This window comes from Lycorma delicatula, chromosome 9 (genome assembly GCF_047948215.1).
Source record: "Lycorma delicatula isolate Av1 chromosome 9, ASM4794821v1, whole genome shotgun sequence".
Taxonomy (NCBI): domain Eukaryota; kingdom Metazoa; phylum Arthropoda; class Insecta; order Hemiptera; family Fulgoridae; genus Lycorma; species Lycorma delicatula.
The window spans coordinates 71,630,817-71,652,207 of NC_134463.1; the positions used below are offsets into that span (position 1 = coordinate 71,630,817).

General features: G+C 33.2%; 1 protein-coding gene across 1 annotated transcript in view; it reads left to right on the forward strand.

Annotated features, from left to right (window-relative positions):
• Positions 1-21,391, forward strand: part of Cubn (Cubilin) — a 134,887-nt gene that overhangs the window by 69,036 nt on the left and 44,460 nt on the right. Inside the window, exons 22-27 of the mRNA XM_075376127.1 lie at positions 5,177-5,307; positions 7,728-7,914; positions 10,675-10,835; positions 11,540-11,721; positions 12,604-12,760; positions 17,007-17,206. Of these exons, the coding sequence (XP_075232242.1) occupies positions 5,177-5,307; positions 7,728-7,914; positions 10,675-10,835; positions 11,540-11,721; positions 12,604-12,760; positions 17,007-17,206 (1,018 nt within the window). The remainder of the gene's footprint in view (positions 1-5,176; positions 5,308-7,727; positions 7,915-10,674; positions 10,836-11,539; positions 11,722-12,603; positions 12,761-17,006; positions 17,207-21,391) is intronic.

Genomic DNA, 21,391 nt, shown 5'->3' on the forward strand with positions numbered 1-21,391 from the left:
ATTCCACTGTTTCTGTCGCAGCTGAGTGATTTCCTCCAGGCAGTGATTTCGTAGAGCAGGGTGGAGTTGATAATGTGTCCGTACAATTTCTGTTTACAAGCTCTTTGTTCGGACATGTAACCCAACATCCTGCTTAGCAAATTATCCATTGCCCTCGCACTGTTTCCTTTACATGTGTTTAAAGGCAATAAAGTGTAAACACACTCCAAGTCCAACACACTCCTAAAGTCACACTCCAAGTCATGTGTTGATCCAGCTAGATATTTGGCTACACTCCTAGATATTTGGCTGCATTAACTTGGGATGCCGGAAGTCCATCTTGCACGATTGGGATGGGTGGCAGAGGACATTGTCCAGCCATAGTAATAAATGTTGTTTTTCCTTAGGCAGTCGTAAACCTTTATCCAAAAGCCAGTTTTGTATCTGGCCAATGGCTGTATTTGCAGCAGTTGTGACCTCTTCTGCTGTGCGAGCGGTAACCATCAACGCCAGGTCGTTGGTGAAAGCAATCTGTGTGACTCCCAATCGAAGTACGCTGTCAAAAACAAGGTTCATAGCATGGGATCCAGGACCGATCCTTGAAGTACTCTATGCATCACCAGGAACCTTATCTCAGAGGTAGTGGTCTTATATACCATTTGTCATTCTTCTAAGTACCGCTGTATTAACCAGTGTACTACATCATTGATCTGCCTTTCCTGAAGGATGTTGAAAACGCACCCCAGTACAGCAAGTTGAATGCATTTGCTACATCCAGTAGGACAGCAACTAGTATCCTCCTCATGCACAAGGTGCCCATGGCTGCAGTCTCGACGAGTTTGACTCCTTATCAACTGCTTCAGGTGCCTCCTTCTGAACTTGCATGACTCAATTCTGTACGCTAACCGCCACGGGTTCTGATCAACTTCTTCACACAGGTCACTCCAGCACTTCTTTTTGGCCATTTTAATGGCAGCCATATGTTCTCTCCTAGCTCTACATATTGCCTCCAAGCTGGAGAGAGATCATTTTGCGTTCCATGTATTGCTGCTCTTTGGTAGGCCCTTCTGGCTGCCCATGCGACCCTTCGTACTTGAGCAATGTCATCTGACCACCAAAATGCATGGTAGGGGCACGTGCAGATCACAGTCACTCCTTCTCCCTCACACTCTTCCTATATGACAGAATTCAATTCCTGGCGATAGCGGGATGGCTAACCTAGCTTGAATATTGTTCCTGAAGCGTGCAAATCCGTTTACTGAGACCACTTTTCTCTCTGTTTGCAAGGTGCCTGTCCTGGAACATGTCTGAAATTCTATCATCATATGGTCAGATATGGTTTCCTCATCAAGTACCTTCCAGTCTTCATAATCGTTAATGTGATCTCCCATTATGAAGGTTAGGTCAATTGCCGAAGTGAGGACCATCTAACTAAGATCATCACTTGTTCATTAATACAGAGTAAACCTGCTGCAGCTCTTCTATCATGGAGATGAAGCCCGCAAACATCAGTGATAGTGTCCGCGAACTCCGTTGCCTTCGTATTGAAATCTCCAGCGATGACCAGTTTCTCCCCACAATGACTGTGAACTTTGTAGAACATTATTTCTAGCAATTCAACGACTGCCTCCAGCCCTGTGTTTGGAGAACAGTAGCAGGAGAATACTGTTAGCATTCCTAGGTTAGCTCATACAAAGCCCTTTCTAGTTCGGCTTGCCACTACAGGAATCCCAGATCTGAAGAAACCAATTGCTGCAACCGCCATCTCATGTACTAGCCATACTGAGCCAAGTACAACAGTTGCTGGTGGTTCAAATAGCAACGCTACAGCTGCAGACCATTGAAGAGCATCTCCCAGCATATGTCCAGGGAGCATCTCCTCCTATCTGTGTTTAATTGAAGAAAGTGCATTAATGGGGCGAGCAGGTGCCTGTCTTGTGCCCCTCTAATCCACACAGTCCGCATCTTCTTGGGTTGGTACAGGTAGCCTGCCAGTGTCCCTGTTGTCTACAGTTGAAGCACAGACCACTCCTGTTCATGCTGTTGCAGGTGCTGGACATATGTCCTTTTCCTCAGCACCTGTAACACCTGTTTTCAGGTTTTCTCATTCGGGCTCTGCAGTTCACCCATCCAACTCGGACTCGCTTAGCGAGTTCGAGTAGGATGGGTAATGGAGTTAGCTGTCTAGTTGCTCCTAGTGTGGTAATGATGGTGACGGTTTGTGTTCTGAACACAGGGAGGATACTTTGAAGTCAACTTCCTCCCTGACTACCTTCTTTATCGCCTACACTACTACCACTTCTGTAGTGTCCTCTATGTCACAGAGGTGGACTGAGGTCCTTCTACTGTCCTTCATTGGAAGATTGATTTTTAGTCCTTCTGTTTTGGAGCGGAGATACGTTTTCAATGCTGTTTCTTTTTGTGTTCCTTCCACGCGAATTCATAGTTCACCTTCTTTGCCTTGTCTTAAAGAGAGTACCCCTTCGACATCTTCAGTTGCCATGTTGTCTTTGACATTATGGAGCAGATCAGAATAGGAGTGTCCGTTAGTTTGCAATACCAAAGTGCCAATCTCTGATACAGCTGAGGTTGAGAGCTGTGTCTTCTGAGCACTGTTTCCCTTGCTTGTCATGTTAGGTACCACTACTTGTACCCCGTTCCTTCCCGCTAGAGGTGTGTAAAACTAGACATTCAAGTAGTCGTCCCTTTGTCCTTCCTGGAAGAAGAAGATAATGCCTGGCGACTCTTGTTTAGCATTCCTCAAGGCACTTAGTATCTCCTTCAACATAGCTGTCTCATCCCTTTTGGAATTGTAATATAGAGAGATTATTTTCTTTCATGGTGTTCATTTTCCCCAGTATTCTAGGGCCATCCTTGGAGATGTCACCTGGTAGCACTCCTGTTATGCGATTTGACCTTGCACCAGTTTTCCTTCTGCAGCTAGGTCAATAAGCCTGTATTTATTTCCAGTTACAATGGATGGTTCATCGAGTCGCTGTACTTTGGACTTGATGCTCCTAGGCCAGGTTTTACCCACCACAATTATCAGTTCGTCATCAGTGAGTTTTCTGGTGAGTACTTCATCTTTCTCCTGCTCACTGTTGTATGTTTGTGTGACCACATTCTGTGTCTGTGTGGAGACACTTCGTATCTTCTTTGCAGCCTCAGTGAGTAGCCCAGACCAGGGGAATTTTTGTAGGTCAGATGCAATACTGTAGATTGTCTCAAATCTATTTCTGATTTCCCTCTTGGTGTTGGTAGTTTTGCCCACCAGATGTGTCTCATATCACTAACAACCTCAAACAGTTTGTTGAATGTGGCTGTTATTTCAGAACCAGACAACATGGTATTTTTCTCCATCGCAGTTGTTGATTCATTATCAGCCTCAGGGTTGTAGATCTCTGTACATTGTTAATTGTATTTGATCCATCACCACTTGTATATTGCCTCTGTTTAGACATGACTATAGGAAGAGACCACGATTTGGGTCTCTTGTGAGCTATCTTAGCTCCCCCTGTCAGGCATCAGATCACTACCTGACAAGCTGATGTGAGTATCATTGCCTAAAGAACAGTCTCTATCAACTCCACTAGGCAGTTCACCGCTTCCTGTTGTACCTTTTTTATGTTCTTGGCATTTGGAGAGATGACTGGTCTTTGTTGTAGGTACTTCCTTATTCTTCCCCAACAACAACGGGAAATTCTGCGTAGAAGTCTCATTGGTTCTATCATCATTTGTATTATTGCAGAATTTACATTCTTTGATGGTTATGTTTGGTCCTGTTAAACGTACCAGAACCTTGGAGGTATTCTTTGGGGCCACTTTCATCCACACAGATCTCTCTTCTTGAACAGTGGCAGAAATTTCATTCATCTCATTTTTTTGCATTTTTTGAATCAAGAAAAATTTTTTATGGTAAAATTTCTCAACCCTTTTTTTGCGCTACCCAAAAAATTCTAGAATTTTTTCTAGAGAGGGGGGAGGTCATAGAGTAAAAATATGTGGGGCAGAGGGTTCTCGGTGAGGGTCCGGCTTGGAACCATAGGGATTAGGGGCTCAGGGGCCCTGGAACAGAGATACAGGGAAAGGGCTATTTCCCTGTATGTTCAGGAAAAAACTTGGAAAATTTTTCTAAGTTCAAAACTCACTCGAGATTCCAACCAGATTGAAATCGATTTCCAAAAAATGTATTACCACTAAATTCGAATAAGATGTTAAAATTAGCAAGCTATGGCTCGACCAACTAGCCTAGAGTTGGTGGACGTTTATGATTTGAGGTTATGATGTCCCAACTCTTATTTATAATAATTAACTGTAGTTAAATACTACTTTAAAAGTCATAATTTAAGTTAAAATATTACTTTACACTTTCGACATAGTTGTTTTTGAGTTCACAGGTATAGTTGATATGCCTAATTAACTTTTAACGATATGTCGAAAATCACCTTGCTTAACAACGCCGCGTGGTCTTTAACTTAAAACTAGGAACAAAACTTAGTCAGTTTTCAACCGATATTCATGATTTATGCCCCATTACACTCACAAAGTGTAGCATTAGCACATTATCATAAAATTAGATCACCATAAACACTAAAACCAGTATTTAGGACACCCAGTCAGGAGCTCACTAAAACACAACTTAGTGGGTAAGAGCTGGGCTCTATGAGTTTGTAGGATATTCTTGGTTTTAAGCTAGTTGTTGCACCTATTTGTGTCAAAGGCACATTTGAATTATCTATTGCAAACTGTGTGTTTTATAGGCAAGGACTCTGGCAAATATTATGGATAAAAGATCCTGGCTTTTTTGATGCGTAATATGAAAAATGAGTTAATTAAATTTTAAGCAGTCAAGTTGAGCTAATTATTTTCTGCAATGAGATTGTCAGCAGTTGTTATTTGTGGAAGCAGAATTTTAATAGAGAGATGGTATGAACAGTTGAAACCAGTATCCGTTGAGGAAATTTGTTTGAATACTGTCCTGTTAAAATCTATTTAGCTGGTAGCAAACTTTGTGATTTAATTTTTTCTTAGGAGAAAAAATTTACTTTAATATACATTGTCACAATGCTGGTAATCTAGTGGTTTATTTGTTTCTAAAATTTAGGAAAAAATTTGAAATATTTCAGTAAATATTTATTGATATAATTTTAGATATTTTTATTAATTTATTTACACATCTATTGTAATTATGTTTTAGGTACTGTGGTAAAACATTACCACCAGCGATGACATCAACTGATAACATCATAACAATAGTTTTTAAATCTGATATATCTGTTAGTATGGACGGTTTTATGGCTCACTATGTAACACAGGATGCTTCAAAACGTTAGTATTCAAACAGTTATATGTTGGGATATACTTTTTATACATCTAAGTAATTTAAACCATGGGTCCAATAATTTTATTAATTATCAAGATCAATAATAATGTTTGAACTATCTAAATAATATTATAAAACACATCTCACTGTGTGAGAGATGTATTGAAATCCTTAGACGATCTTTAGTCTACTGTAAACAAAATAAGATGTTCATTTTTATATTATTTATTTATATGAAATATTACTATTTCAGAATTAATAATATTTTTTAAAAATTCAGATGATTTAAGTATTGAAAGATGTCTTCGTTGCAAGTTCTGTTTCACTATTCTATTCAGGTAATTCATTTTTTAATATTGGTATAATAATATACACTGGATTTATATGTTCACATTAAAAAAAAGTCATTTATAACAATTTATTGAATTTGTTTTTATATTTAAATAATGAAATAATCACCAATAGTAATTATAAAACAGAAAGTATTATACTTAATTCAAAGAAAGTGCTGTTTCATTGTGTACGTTCTTAATATTGTTCATAAAAAGACTTTTTTGTTCTTATTGCTATAAAATAATTAGCATTGAAGTACCATATTATTATTTTTTTTTTGTTAGCATATTTTATTCTATCAAATAAATAAATTTTGATAGAAGAATCTTTTCCTTCAATTTTTACAACTTGAACTGATTATCCTGATCAAACGATTTTCTGGCAGTTCATTTGTTTATTTACGTTTAGTTTTATTACACATTTAAGTAAATGAAATTTATAATGAAAATTTCTTTTAGTTATATCTTTACATTACAATAATAAATATTTATTTCCAGTAAGTTCCATTATTTAAACTTTTTCTTAAAAGATAGAAAAAAGTGACTATATAAACATGTAAAATGCACTTTAAGAAATTTTTTAAACGTTTTATTCTGCTTTTATTTTGATTACGTTAGAAATACAGTTATTGATGTACACATTCAGCTTATAAACAGTTGCAAATAATAAGCCGACTGGTTTCTTAATTGCCTCTAAACAGACACCATCAGCAATATGCCACTAATAGCCAACACAGCATGATACATTTGTAAATTTCATATCATTGATATAATATTAATCACTTAATTGGTATCATATATATTTATACATTTTTCAAACTTATAAACGCATTGTACAGTATCATTAATAAGTAACAGCCTTACTTTCCTCCAGATTAGAACCATTCTATTTTTGTTGAAATGGAATAAAATTCTTCTTTATTTTATGTATGTACTGGAGTCTTGGTTTTCCTCTGCATCGCTTCCCTGCAAATGCAACCTTCAATTATTGTCTTGATAATTCCCTCATTATATCTTATCCAGTCAATAATCTGTTTCTGTGCTTTACAATATTTCTCCATAATTCTCTTTATTGTCATATTTTATCAAGAATTTCATGATTGCTGACCTTGTTGAGCCACTATATTTTTAATAAGTTTGTCGTACAAAATTAAAAAAACAGAGCTTCCTCTGCCCTATTTATGTATTTATTTTATTATTATATCGGTGTCAATACACTAAAGACCAATTACAGTCTTCTTTATCTTTTTCACTTTATTTTTTCTCCAATGAGATGAATTTTGTAGTGTATGGAAAATAGCAAACCCAATTGATATTTGATCCCAATATCTTCCAGATGAAAGATACTGGTACTATTTTGCTATGGAGCTTGATAGACCTGGACCTGTTATCTGAATCTTGCAATCGTACAGTGCTATACATGAGTCCTGGAGAATCTTTTTCTTGTTTTTAGATTTTCTCTTTAGGAGTCGGCAACCTGTATTTACTCTTGAATGCAGCTTTCACCTGTCTGATTCTACATAAAATATTTTGTCTTATTCTGTCTTTCATTATTTTTTTTATTGCCTAGGTTGCAACTGTGTCTATATTGTCACTACTATGTTTACAGTTTATTCATTACCAAAATGCTAATACACATATTGTATGCTAGTTACTACTGTTGCTACGAATTGCTGAAGGTTAAAAGAATTTTTACATGGAAGTATAATTTCTTACTTTATATTTTTTTAATGGAATTGAAGAATTCACTATTGTAATTGAGAAGATGGAAATATGGAAAAACAATGTTACAATGTTTATATGCGTAATAATACAGTATGATAAATGATGATGATAATTATGATAATGAAGACAAGTAATACATATGGTATGAAAATTTAACATTGTTCTTATTGGTTTTTGGCTAGAAAAGCAAAAAATGTTATAAATAGGAAATTGTTAGAACTGGTATCATTAAAAATAATTGTTACTATATTCTAAAGTATATGAAAAACAGCTTTCCATTGGTATATAATTCGCTACAAAATATGTACATCACATAACATGTGTTTGATATTTTGTATGGTACTTTTAACTTAGTATTTTTATTTCAGTTTGTGGAGGCACTTATCTTACAAATGCTGGAATCATCACGTCACCAAATTATCCAAACAATTATCCCAGTCATAAAGAATGTGTATGGTTTATTAAAGTAGCAGCACATCATCAGATTCAGCTGCACATTGAAAGTTTTAAGTTAGAACCTCATTCGCAATGTAAATTTGATTTTCTTGAAATCAGGTAAAATTTTTAAAGCCTTTTTTTTAACATTTTCAAGCCGTAGTTTATTGATGCTGAAATAACCAGAATGAACATTAATGTCTTATCTTAATGTCTGTTTTACAGTTATTTAATGGCTTATATTTGATTCTTGGTACTAGATTCTACTGACAATACGTGACTTAGATCTCGGTAGATAAAAATAAAAGATCTGTACGTAATAAAGAGTGGTAGATAAATTATCGATAGATAATAAAGATCCGTAGATAATAAAACATTGGTAAATAAAAATAAAAGACCATAATATCATACAAATGTTGAAACCAACCAATTAGGTTGATATTTACTTCATTTATGTTGAAAATGGCTGATTATTTTGAACATTTATTTTGCTATATATTTCCTGCTGTAAACACTAATTCTAGTGGAATGATTATAATGGTGAAGATGAAGATCCTGATTTTTATTAAAATGAAATGATAATGTTATTGTGAAAGGTGATATTTTTAAAAAGTGCAAAGAAACTGGTAAGCCTTTTTCATTCTAAAAGGGAAGTACATTTAAAACTATAAACTGTTAAATTTCAAAATGAAAAAAAAAATAATAAATAGAACATTTTATTTTAAGTCATTCTTGCAGCTACCTTCAGTGACTAGTGCTGTTTTCACACCAGCATCAGGTAGTATTATTGTTAGTGGCTTTTTTTTTTTTAATTAGGCAGTTGTGTATTTAAAATGCAGCCAAAAAAATTTAATGAATTTGAATCTTATTTGCTCATTTATTATATTGCTTTAACTGTTTACATGTTCATAACATTCATGTATGTCAAAATGTGATCCTTCATATATTTATGGAATACTAAGATTTTTGTCAATGTTGATGGGTGTGTAATTAGTGTCTGTTAGTGGTTGGCAAATGTTGACTATGTTGCTATGGAAGTCTTTTAACTGTTTGCTATATCTTTTTTTAAAACTGCATCCTGATCGACCGACATAGAACACTTTGCAGTCAGAACAATTTTGTTTATCCAGGGGCATGTGTTTATCCTGTGACTGTTTTCTGTGTAATGATTTGTTTGGGATTCTAAACGTCACATTTATCCAATCGTTTTTAAGTTTATTATCTACTTTTTGTGAATCTTTATTTATATTTGTTAGTATGATATAGTATTTTTTTATTTATATTTTTATTACATTATGTCAGAAAGAGCTTTTTACATTCATTTGTATATATCTTTGAGATAGATAAGTTACAGTGTTTATTCTTCTATGGAGTCTTCAGGTGATATGGTAGTGTTCAGTAGCTTGTAGAGCATACTTAATAAAAGTAGGTAGTTCAGGTGAGGATGAATGCAATAAGATGCTGTAAATGAGAGTGTATGTTATTTTTAATTTTCTTTATGTTTTGAAAGTGTGTTTTAACTGTTGCATTTTTGTAATGGAGATATCAAAAAAATTTGTTTGTTTACTCTATTGATACTGAACTATAAAGTTACATTGTTTGTATCATATCTGAACATCAAACATTATGAAATGGATAAAGACACAAAAAGTATACAACAATGATATCCTAAATGAACTGTCCTGATTCAAATCATACACACTTTTTGACTGCACCCTAAAGACATGTTTCCATACTAAAAAAAGCACCACCAATCCTGAGAGCTGATGCAAATTTTAGAAGAGCATCACAATCACTGAAGATATCCACAAGAGTGAGTAAAAACATAAATATGGTTTGGTTTATCTTTTTAAAAGTTTACAGTTTTAAATAACTTTTATTGAAAATGTTGTAGACAAAAACATTGCATTGTATATTTTAAGTTTTGTAATTTAAACAAATTTTAATGAATACTAATATAAATTGTAGATTCAAAAAGTTTGAGAACTTTTATTGATAAACTTTTCTGACAAATGTTTATTGTCTGAACATATAGTGTAGTGAGTCACATTCTCTTTGAAATATTGAAGTGCTTCCTTCCTGAAAAGTATTCCGCTACATTACTTTTGCCACTTTTAGAATCATTTCTGTTAGGCCTTTTGCAGGATCATGTGTAGATCCATTACTGAACTTTCTTTAATACATTCAATCATTCGAAATCATTGTCTTTTCAAGTAAGATTCCAATTTAGGTAATAAGAAAAAGTCTGCTAGAACCAGATCAGGTGAGCAAAGTGGCTAAGGAAGCAAAGTTGTCTTGGTTTTAGCAAAAGTCACCAACCAAGAGCAATTTTTTAAACTGGCCGCACATAGTAGTAATAAAGGATCACAGAATTATTTCTTCACAACTCAGGTCTTTTTCTTCAGACATTTTCAACATTTCCAGCAATTCAAGTTTGCCCCACCTAAGGTAAGCATTCATCATTCATGTCAAAAAAGCTGTCTTTCTTTCATGTTGGACTTTCATTGGGTCATTTTTTGGTTTCAGCAAATTCTTTCTGAAAATTGAAAACTTTTAATGTTGTAACTGGGTTTTGTTTCTGTATTGAACCCATAACCCCAGATTTGATCACTTTATATAACTCTTTCTGTAAAGGATTATATATAGAGTTTTATTTACTGAGTGAGCATAATCCAAATTTCTTGAGAAATGGAAACACAATTATTTCTATTATTCTTGGTCAAAAATATGGGACAAACTTTGTAGTTACTCCATGCATTTCTTTATTAAAATTGCTACTCTAATACTCTGATGATGTTATTTATGGTTTTATACTACTTACCTAAAATATTAATTGTAAGAGTTATTTTGACTTTTAAAATGTTATTCTTTGTTAACTAGGAATGGTGGTACAGAAGCTTCACCACTGATTGGAAAATTTTGTGATTCAAAAATTCCAAAAAATATTACTTCATTTAGCAACCAATTACTTCTTAAATTTACTTCTGATGTGACAGGTGATGATAAAGGTTTTAAAATTACATGGGATGGCACAATAACAGGTATGTTTACAAATTTGTTTGAATGAACTCTACTGATCTTTAGTATTAATATGCACGTCTAAGCAGTTCCTTGTAAAAATTAGTTTGGTAAAAAGTATCAGTTATAAGTTTTTAGTTTGTGTGTGCTTGTTAATGAAACCTTTAATTTTGTGTGTAATGAACAAATTACTTGTTTTATCTGTTTTTCTTTAATAATATTTTTTTTGTCTTTAATTTATTATTTTTTTATTTTTTTTTTAGCATTAGGTGTTATTAAAGCTGTCCTTCCAAGCCAATGAAATTATTACTGAATTGAAATAAAAGTAGAAAATTGCAATAGATTTTCTTTTCAATAAATATTTGAATTGTCTTTTATTATTCCTTAGCCTAAAATGCCTTTGAAATATTTTTTTATTAATGCATGGCTTTTTTTATCTATCATTGTTTTGCTGCTTTTATATTTGACAGGTTCAGTGTCTCTAGCACACTCTTTGTTTTAGATTCTGGTTTTACAAATGTATTCAAAATCTAGTTCACTGAATCATGTACTAAGATTGTAAGGTTCAGTCTTTGTGTCCTACATAACTGTATATCAGCTAGTCCTTTGGGTGCTATTTAGGTATTTTATTTTGGTTTTTATATTTTATGAATTAAGAGTTAATTTTATGAGTTTTTTGTTTTTAAATTGTGGAGATAATCATAAGGTGTTATTTTTTTTATCTCAGGTTGTGGTGGAGTTTTGGATACACCAAGTGGTTCAATAACATCACCAAATTATCCACAACCATATTTTAGGAATACTGTATGTTACTATCGCATAAGTGTATCTCACGGAAGTAAAATTCAACTATTTTTTGCTGATATTGATCTAGAAAGTACCAAAAACTGTTTACTTGATTATATTGAGGTCAGTACATCTTTAATTTTAAAATCATTTGAATTTTTATTTTTTATGTACAAGGGGGCTTCAAAAATATAGTGTACAGGAGGAAATAAGAATGACTGAGATTGTATTGTCATTGCTTTTGTTTATAATAGTGATGAACGAAAATTTGTTCATCCCCAAAGGTATAACCCTTATTGTTATTTTATTCATTTTTTAGCCAACTAAATTATTCCATCATTTTTTAAAAGAGTTCCAATGTAATTAGGTTTTTAAAGAGCAAAATCTGTGTACTATAAGGGAAATTCAAGAATTACTATTGCCTTGTATAAGATTGGATAGGCTGACTGTTAATGGTAGAAGCTGATTTTCTGTGTTTCTAAACTGATTTCTCATCTTAGGGAAATTAAAATCCATACTGATAAATTTAATTTAAAAAAGGAGGAAATTATAACAGTTTTATTATAAATCATTTAATATAATCAGTAAGAATTGTAAAATTTTGTTTAACAGCAGTTGAAGAAGAACTTCATTCATGTAAGAAATTCATAAATCACAGTTAATTTTTTTACCGCAGTAATTTGTAATTATTTATTAAATTATAATTTACAATTTTGTTCTATTAGCTAAGTATCTGTATGATTTGACTGAACCTAAATTCTAAATTAGAGACTGTATGTATGAATAGAAAAATAAATGAATGCATACAATTATTCTTATATTAATTACTCAGTCAACATAATGTGCATCAAAGATTTAATTTCTTGTACATTTAATATTGTTTCTTCTATCATTTCATTCATTTCTCTTTAGGTTTAAGTTAATTTACTCATACCAGTTGTATAGGATTTTAAAAATTCTTTCTTCTGTTAAATGAATAAATTATGTATGTTCATTTTCTTGCAGGTTTATGATGGGCTTAATAACAATGCAAAATTACTTGTTAAAACATGCAATAATAATCATCCACCTAATGTATTATCATCCTCAAATCATCTGTATATAAAATTCCGGTCTGATATCAGTATAGAAAATAGAGGATTTCATATTACATATGAAACTGGTATGTTCAGTTATTTTATTTATTATTTTTCATATGTAATTTCTATGGTATTCTTTTTTCAGCTTTTGCTGTTAGTTTTAGGTTTGTTTCAATCTTACTTCATAACTTTTGTCTCGTATACCTAACAATTTATTTCATTTTTCTTCCTCTTTTTAGTAAAACCAAAAACTCTTAAAAAATTTGATATCCATGGTCAGTAACTTAGTATTTTAATATTCATATTATTGTATGTATATATGTATATTATACATATATACATGTATATATTACTTGTATACTCGTGTGTATATATATATATATATAATATATACATATACAAGTACCACAATGAAATGGGTGATTTTGCATCACTGTTTATTCAAAATAAGTTGACTAAGGATGAAATCACTACTGCCATTTTTTAGTTTACTGAAAAGTATTTAGTTGTAAAGGAGTGGAAAAGTGAACAATCTGCCTTTGCTGTAAAAGTATTTAAAGAAATGGTGACAGTTCATAATCTCTCTGCTTGAATTTCAGAAACATTATGCAGTTGATTGCAATCATGCTATTTCATCAGCTCATCCCATCAAGATTTTAATTAAAAATTTTGATGCTACTAGTTCTACACCAAAGAAGAAAGGTGGTAGTGTAAAAACAGTATACACACCTGAGAATATTGTGACTGTGAGTGTGGCATTTGAGCAAAGCCCCCACACTAGGCAGCATTCACCATTGTGTCATTTGGACTGTCTGACCACAATATATGTAGAATTTTACACAATGACCTCAAACTTCACCTGTTTAAAATTAAAATAATTCATGAAAACAAGGCAAATTTAAGTCAAACTTTACTAGAGTTAATTCATGAAAGGCAAGATCTTCTTAAAAAATTTACTAATGATCAATGAGCTTCATTTTCAATTGTCAGGATTTGTTAACAAGCAAAATTTCTGATACTGGGCTTCCAAAAACCCTAGAATTCCCCTAGAGATGCTGCAAAGAGTAACGGGAGACTTTACCAAGATAACTACTGAGTTTGTAAGGCAGAATGACAGTTATCTGCAAGATGCCATTTTTGAATGATAGATTTCTAGTGACTTAAAATAAAATGTGTTATGTTGATGACATAAACTTGAAAGCATGATGTCATGCTTTCATGTCTATGTTGTGTTCATACTTATTAAAATACCATTTTTGTTATTCTTAATAAAATTTTTAAATCATCCTATTCTCTGCCACACTCTGTGTATGCTTTTTTCAAGTTTTTAAATGAATAAGACTATCACAATTTGTGCTGACTGAATTTCATGCAGTGATATGTATTTTCACTTTTAAAACATGAACCAGTTGAAATTCATAGATAACTAGTTACGATGCATAATATTAATGTTTGAATTAAAGAAATAGCAAAATATTTAGGAATGGTGAATGTACATGACAAAGAGGATTTTAGTGATGTTTGCTTAAAACAAATTTTTTAAAAAGTTCATTGAAGATAAAATAAAATAAATTGTTGAATCATCTAGGATTTGTAATGATTTTTCTGTGTATTTTTTAATCCGTTCTTGGTAAAATTGTCCAATTCAATCAGAAGCATTATTGTAGCTTGGTTTGTTGGAACGAATTTACCCGACATTAGATCGCATTGAACTGTGTATCTTGTAGAAAGACAACAAACAAATGTGAATAGAGTGTACTTTGAAATTTTTTCTAAGCATTGTAATAAAAGGCGATAAATTTCTCAATTTGATTGTTATTAAAAATGAGAAGTAGATGTAATATAGCACTTCAGGTATGAAACACTAATTACTTGAATGGCAGTGTTCTATCACTAAAAAAACCAGAAGAATATATCAGAATCTGCCAGAATGTAAATTGATGGCCACGATCTTCTGGTTTCATTTTGATGTCCTGTTGTTCATAGGGTTTATATCACAAGGAACAATGACTATTGCACAAAACTACTATAAACACCCTGAAAGTTACATTAGTTATTGAAAATTTATGATGATGTGGATGAAAAAGGGCATTGTGGTTATCGCACATTTACATGTGCCCATATTCTGTTTCTACACAATGGGCAAGGCAAAACACGATGACAATGAATACATCAAAAACCACCTTTCAGCTTTTCTTTCCTGTCAACAAAAATATCACAGATCCACCTCCAGTACAATGGAATAGCGCTAGAGGAAAGCAATGTATCCAAATATTTAAGGGTTCAACTGGACAGAGGTTTAATGTGGAAGCCCCATGTGGACCACTGTGTGGAAAAGGCGGTAAAAAGAGCCCGCCTACTAAGAAGACTGTCAGCCACGGAATGGGGTGCAAATCAGGATGTTCTCAAGACTGCCTACAAGTTGTACATGAGACTTGTGCTTGTATACGGGAGCGAAGCGATAGTCACAGCTAGCGTTAGCACACTAAGCAAGCTCGACTTCATTCAAAGTGTGGCCGTAAGGGTAATCATAGGCGCTGCTAAGTCCACCCCTATTGCAGCCATGGAGGCACAGACTCATATTGAGCCCCTACAATTGTACTGATAAATGGTAGCATTGAGATCCTGGGAGTGTTGTAGGCGAGTCTATAAGCATCAATGGACTAATTACCAGCAAGCTGCTTCTAGGCTGAAGAGACAGATGGCTCCACTCACTGCATATGAAAAACTTATAAGGAAATATGACATTCCACCCGTGGACACTGCAGCCCCCATGTACGAGCCAGGACTTCTTCGACCACTTACTTCAAGCTCACTATGAACTCAAGAGCTGTTCGAAACCAAAACACACCTCCATGCAACATGAATTGAAGCAGCTAGCCCTACAAACCATCCACGAGGAATTTCCGGAGGACGAGTGGACTCATGTCTACACTGACGGATCTTCAATTTCAGGCAGTGAAGAAACAGGAACTGGCTTTGACTGCTGTCTTTTCCAGGGACATACAGCCATAGATCCCCCCTCAGCAACTATGATGTTGAAGTTGGAGCAGTGCAGCACACCTGCAACTGAGCTGCAGCTGAATTGGAAAAGTTAGTTTCTCTTTTGAAAGCAGTGTTTTTGGTCAACTCCCAAACCATTAACATAATTTATGGCACAACACCCAAACAGACTGCCGGAGGACGGTTGAGTGTAGAAGAAGACTGGAAAGCCTGGGAAATCGCGGGTGGACACTGATGTTTCAGTGGATACCCAATCATGTCAAATATGTGGAAATGAGGAGGCCGATAAAGTGGCCATGTTAGGAACGACTCTACCCCAACCAAGTTGCTCTGCATCCTTGTGTTCATCCACATCAATCGGTGGATTGATGTGGCAGTTGACAGATGGAATGAACAGCTCTACTCTGAGACAGCTGCTGGTAGGAGATGGGAGATTTTGGTGGCTTTTTACCAGTTGCTGCCAGCGTAGCTGCCTTGCGACTAAAAACTGGCCATGACTCTCTTGCTTGACTGCATCCATGTGCTGCTGTCTCCTGAGTGTCTGCTGTGTGGTTGTGAGACAATAGATGCTGATCACCTGAGAGATTGACCGGCCCTGAACCTCACCCAGCTGAATGAGAGCCCAGAGTTCACAGAAGCTCGTCTTTATTGGTCAGCATGTGGCCAAATGGCTCAACAGCCAAGGGCGGGTGTTGGCTAGCAAGTAAGTAAGTATATTCTGCTTCTATGTGACATATCATTTGCCGGTAATTAGGATGAAATGTTTTCAGTTATCCATCATTTGTATATCAACTAGCTTTAATAGAATTATAGAATGAATTTAGATAAATAACAGAAATATCTGGTTCATTCAGTTCATTTCAGAGGTAATAAAAAAGGATGTGAAGTAATTTTTCTTTCAAAATTATTTATGTTATTGTCTGGAACAGTTACAAATGTCAGTACACATATTGACAGACGTAGGTTACTGATCATTTTGGAATTGGAATGCTTTTTGGCCACTACAAGCAGATTTGTAACTTTTTGAGCAAATCTAATATAAATTCTTTTAGTGAGTCTTTATCATGTTTGAACAGAAGTAGACTAGTGTACCCAGGTAACAACAACTTGGTATTTCATTCTGCTTGTTACTGTTGTTTAACAGTGGATCGTTAAATTAGAGTGCAAATTTGAAGTCTTTAAAACCACTAAATAAATTCTAACTCACTTTTTTTTAACTAAGTTTGAATTAAAATTTTATCTGTTAAGATAGTGTGATATATATGCTACTTAATTGTTTGTATAATTGCTTTATGAACTGATCTATTTTTTGTTTGTTGATTGCAGTATGTAATACAACTGTACCTAAAGGCTTTCATGGTGTAATAGAATCACCAAATTATCCAAATCATTATCCACATTTTACTAATTGTCTATGGACCATACCGATACCCAAAGGCAATAACATCAATATTACATTCTCTCATTTTTTTCTTGAGGCTAACAGATTACGACCATCAAATAATTGCACCGATGATTTTGTTGAGGTAAGTGTTCAATAATGTAATAACACTAGTCAACGCAAAATTTGTATCTAACATGTTACATAACTTTTCTCACTGTAATTTGGGTGCTGATTTCAGATATGCTATTGAAATTGTGTTACCACATAAAGATTTTTTATGTAAATTGTAAATTTTTAAAGTTCTTTTTTTTATAATAAACTCATTTTAATCAACTATTAGTTACAATTAAGAATAGTTTCTATATTTCTACTTTTAAACAATGTGCATATATGCTTAATAAAGAAAAAAATATATATATACTATATCATGAGAGGTAGACATGTACAAATATGTCTGTATGATCATATCATACATCTGTTGTTGCCTATTACAGAGCTTAAAATCTTGTTTAGTCTAGCTTCACTTGTCTATACTGTGTGTTATGTTTCACAGAGCTATTAGTGTTGCTATATTTTTATCAATTCTTCATAATAAAAAAGTGACTTTTTTATTTTTATTTTCCACAACATAGCTTCTGGAAAAGTTAATGGATGTTCAAATCATCCAGACAATTTTTGTTATGTCTGTGGTAAATTTACACCTAAATCTGAAAAAAAAGATTATTTCTGAATTGATAAAAACAGTTTATAAATTTTATTTTGATTGTGGACTCGGGAATCAAGATAAAATTTTGGCACCTTATGTTATTTGCATGTCGTGCGTGGTAACTGAATGGTTTAAGGGGAAACGATGAGCCATGCCACTTACTGTACTTAGGTTTGCTGTGCAACTTAAGGAGCACTTTACTAACTGCTACTTTTGTATGACAAATATATTTAAATTTTCATTAAAAACTAAAATGTTCATAAAATAAGGAGATGTGTCCTCAGCTTTAAAACTGGTACCGTATGAAGAGGAGTTATGTATCTGTACCAGCATGTAATCTGACATTGTTAGAAGAACAGTCTGAAAATGAAGCAGATGATATAGAGGATGTTGAAGAATTTCTTCCTATATCTGATGAGAAATTCCTCATTTAATTCAACATGAACTTAATGATTTAGTTCGTGATTTAAAATGATCAAAGCAGCAAGCTGAATTTCTAGGGTCTAGACTATTGTTGGTGATTTTTAGGCAACAGGAAAGATGAAAACTGTGTTTTTTTGGTTAATAAGCTAGAAAACTACAAACATTTAGGATGTAGGATGTCATTAAAAATTCAGTTCCTACACTCCCACATAAACGTTTTCCTCAAAAATTTGGGCTCTGTCAGTGATGAGCAAGGACAGTACTTCCATCAGGATATTTTAACCATGGAGCATCAGTACCCAGGAATCTGTGGGAGTGATGTTCACATACAAGACACATGCTCCAGCCAGGTAGCTGGAAATCTCAGGAGAGAAAATCCCCTTTGGGAAAACAGTCAAGTACCTGATAAAAGGCTTACCTTAGGAAAACATGTTAAATATGTGACCCAAAGGGGAAAGGCTGTCAGGTCCTCACTATATCCAATACTGAACAGTGCCAGCCCATATCCACTGGCAACCAAACTGCTCATTTTTCGGCTATACATCCTGCCGATTCTAACTTATGCTTACCCGACATGGCGAGCTTTGTTGAACTTCATGCTTCAAAAGAAATTAGAAGCTGCCCAAAACATCGCATTGCAGATGATATTTGGAGCACCGTGGTTTGTCAGAAACGTCACTCTTTGATACGATGCGGGACTACACATCGTATCCGAGGTGGGGGTGGTGCAGGCATGCAGACTGTTCAGGAGAGCGGCCGTGTCTGAACATGGCCATCTTCGGGACATCTGCTGAGAGGATTCACAGGGTATAAGAAAACGGCCTCATGCTGTATTAAATGAACCACCGTGAAGAGGCGGTATGAGAGTCAAAAAATGACAAACCAGGCTTAGGAGCTTCTACTTCGCGTAACCTATAAATGAAACCGTGTGAAAATTCCGATCGTGAAAGTGATTATTTTCACAATTAAATTTTGTTAAAACTGTAAAAACCTAGACAATACCCCACACCGTCCCACGAAGAGACCACAATTTAATTCAGTCAGCATATGCAACTCCCTCTGGAGAAGGGGGTGTATTGCTCCCTCCAAATAACTAGGGTCCTGGTAGGCGTATTCCTGCTAGCCCATAAAGTGCTCAGCAGATAAACTGAAGGGGAATCACACTGAGAGTACTAGGCTCAAAAGCTTAGTCTCCTGCGGTCACACCCAGTAAATAAATTTAATGCTGGTCCATACGGATAGGAACGCAAATTACCAAATCCATCCATAAATAAAACTTAAAATTTATTACTGCCACTAAATAACCCATGAAACCCACTCTATAATAGAAAGATACAGCAGCAAGGGAAATCTATAGGAATAAATATTGAAATTCCCACCATCCGTTCCCTTCTGTACCCAGGAAGATGGGTGACTATTGTTGGTTTTTGTTTAGAGAAAGTGATCGAACATCTTACAAGTAAAAACATTTATCAACATACCTAAAAAATTAAAGGTAATACAATTCCATTGATTTAAAATTTTAAAAACTGCTATTTTAAAAATATTTCCAATGATTTAGACTTTTAGAAACTAGTTATTTTAAATGTGTATTAATGTATTTCAATTTACCTGTGTTTCAATAAATAAAAGTTTAGTTGATCTTAATAAATTTTAAATGAATACTGTACACAAAAATAGTTTTTTTAAATATTGATTTCACAGTGATTATGGATTTATTGTTAAATAAATCATGTGTCTAAAAAATGTGACTTATTACATATATTCTGATAATTGTTTTGAATTCAGCTTCCCAAAATTAGTTAAAATCACATATGATTCCAGATAAACAAAAAAAAAATTATTGATTAGTGTAATTAATAAAATATTATTTAATTTTTTCCATAAAATGTTTATTTCATTTATCTTATGATATGTCAACATTCATAAATTTTTATCTGGAGTATCCCCTTTTTTATTTAATAATTGGGTTTATAACTTACATTTTTCATTCTTCAAATTTATGAGTGAATTATTATCTGTAAATTTCATTTTACAGCAATTATGTACTTAGATTTCACCACAATACATTTTATGCACTCAGAATTCCAGAATTATTATTGTGTTGTAGAACTGGTATGTGATGTGTAATTTAATAAGGAAATAAATAAAAATATAACAGAAAACTTAAATTTATGAAGAATAAATTATTTTCTCAGCTTTACTCACAAACATAACAATTTTTACATTAAATTTAATTCATTATTTTAATTTCTTGATAAATCTTTTGTTAAATTACAAATTTAGTTATTACAAATTAAAATTTACGCCTTTTGGTATGTGCTTGATACTATTTATAAAACTATTTATTAGTATTTTTTCTTTTAAGTATGTTTAAATGAATGTTCTATTTAAATTAATAATATCTTCAAAACTAAAGGTATCAAGGCTTAGTTAGTTTCATTGTTTTATAAAAATCCATCTGACACTTATTTGTCAATTTAAAAAAAAATTGTTACCTTACAAACTATAAATGATATGAGTGGTTTTATTAAGAATTCAGTAAATTTTGAGCTACCATTTAAACTTCAAATTTAAAAAAAATTCAGATATAAAAGGTGACAGAAATCCACCAGATGCTGATTTAATCTAAATCTTTTACATCTTCAAAATGTAAAAGTTATTTTTTTAAGGCTGCTTTGTTACATTTTCCAGAATCTTCAGCTGATGATATTTTTAATACAAACCCCATCGTCTTACCTTGTTTCAAGTCATCTTTATCATCTTTAAATCAAAAGATAACAAATTATAAACACAATTAAATTAGTTTTGAACTGACATTCTACAGCTACTTTTATGAAAATTTAATTTTATATTTTTCTTGTAAATGAATTTTAAGGTTTTGTTCTTCATTAGATTTTGTTATATACATAGCCTTCCTCTCTGAAACATTTAAATTTTGTCTTCTTGAGCAGCAGACAATTTCTGGGCATACCAGAAATAAGAAAGTGGCAATTTTGTATTCACCATTTTTAGTATCTAAGTATTTTAATTTTTAATTTAACTATTATTTGAAGGGTTAAAGGCATCTTACATGTAAAATGTTGATAAATTTTGAGAAAATTTATGTATGTACATATATGTTTGAGGCATAAATATATACTGTTTTTTTTTATATATTACTATGTAATACACTTATTATGAAGAATTAACTTTGTA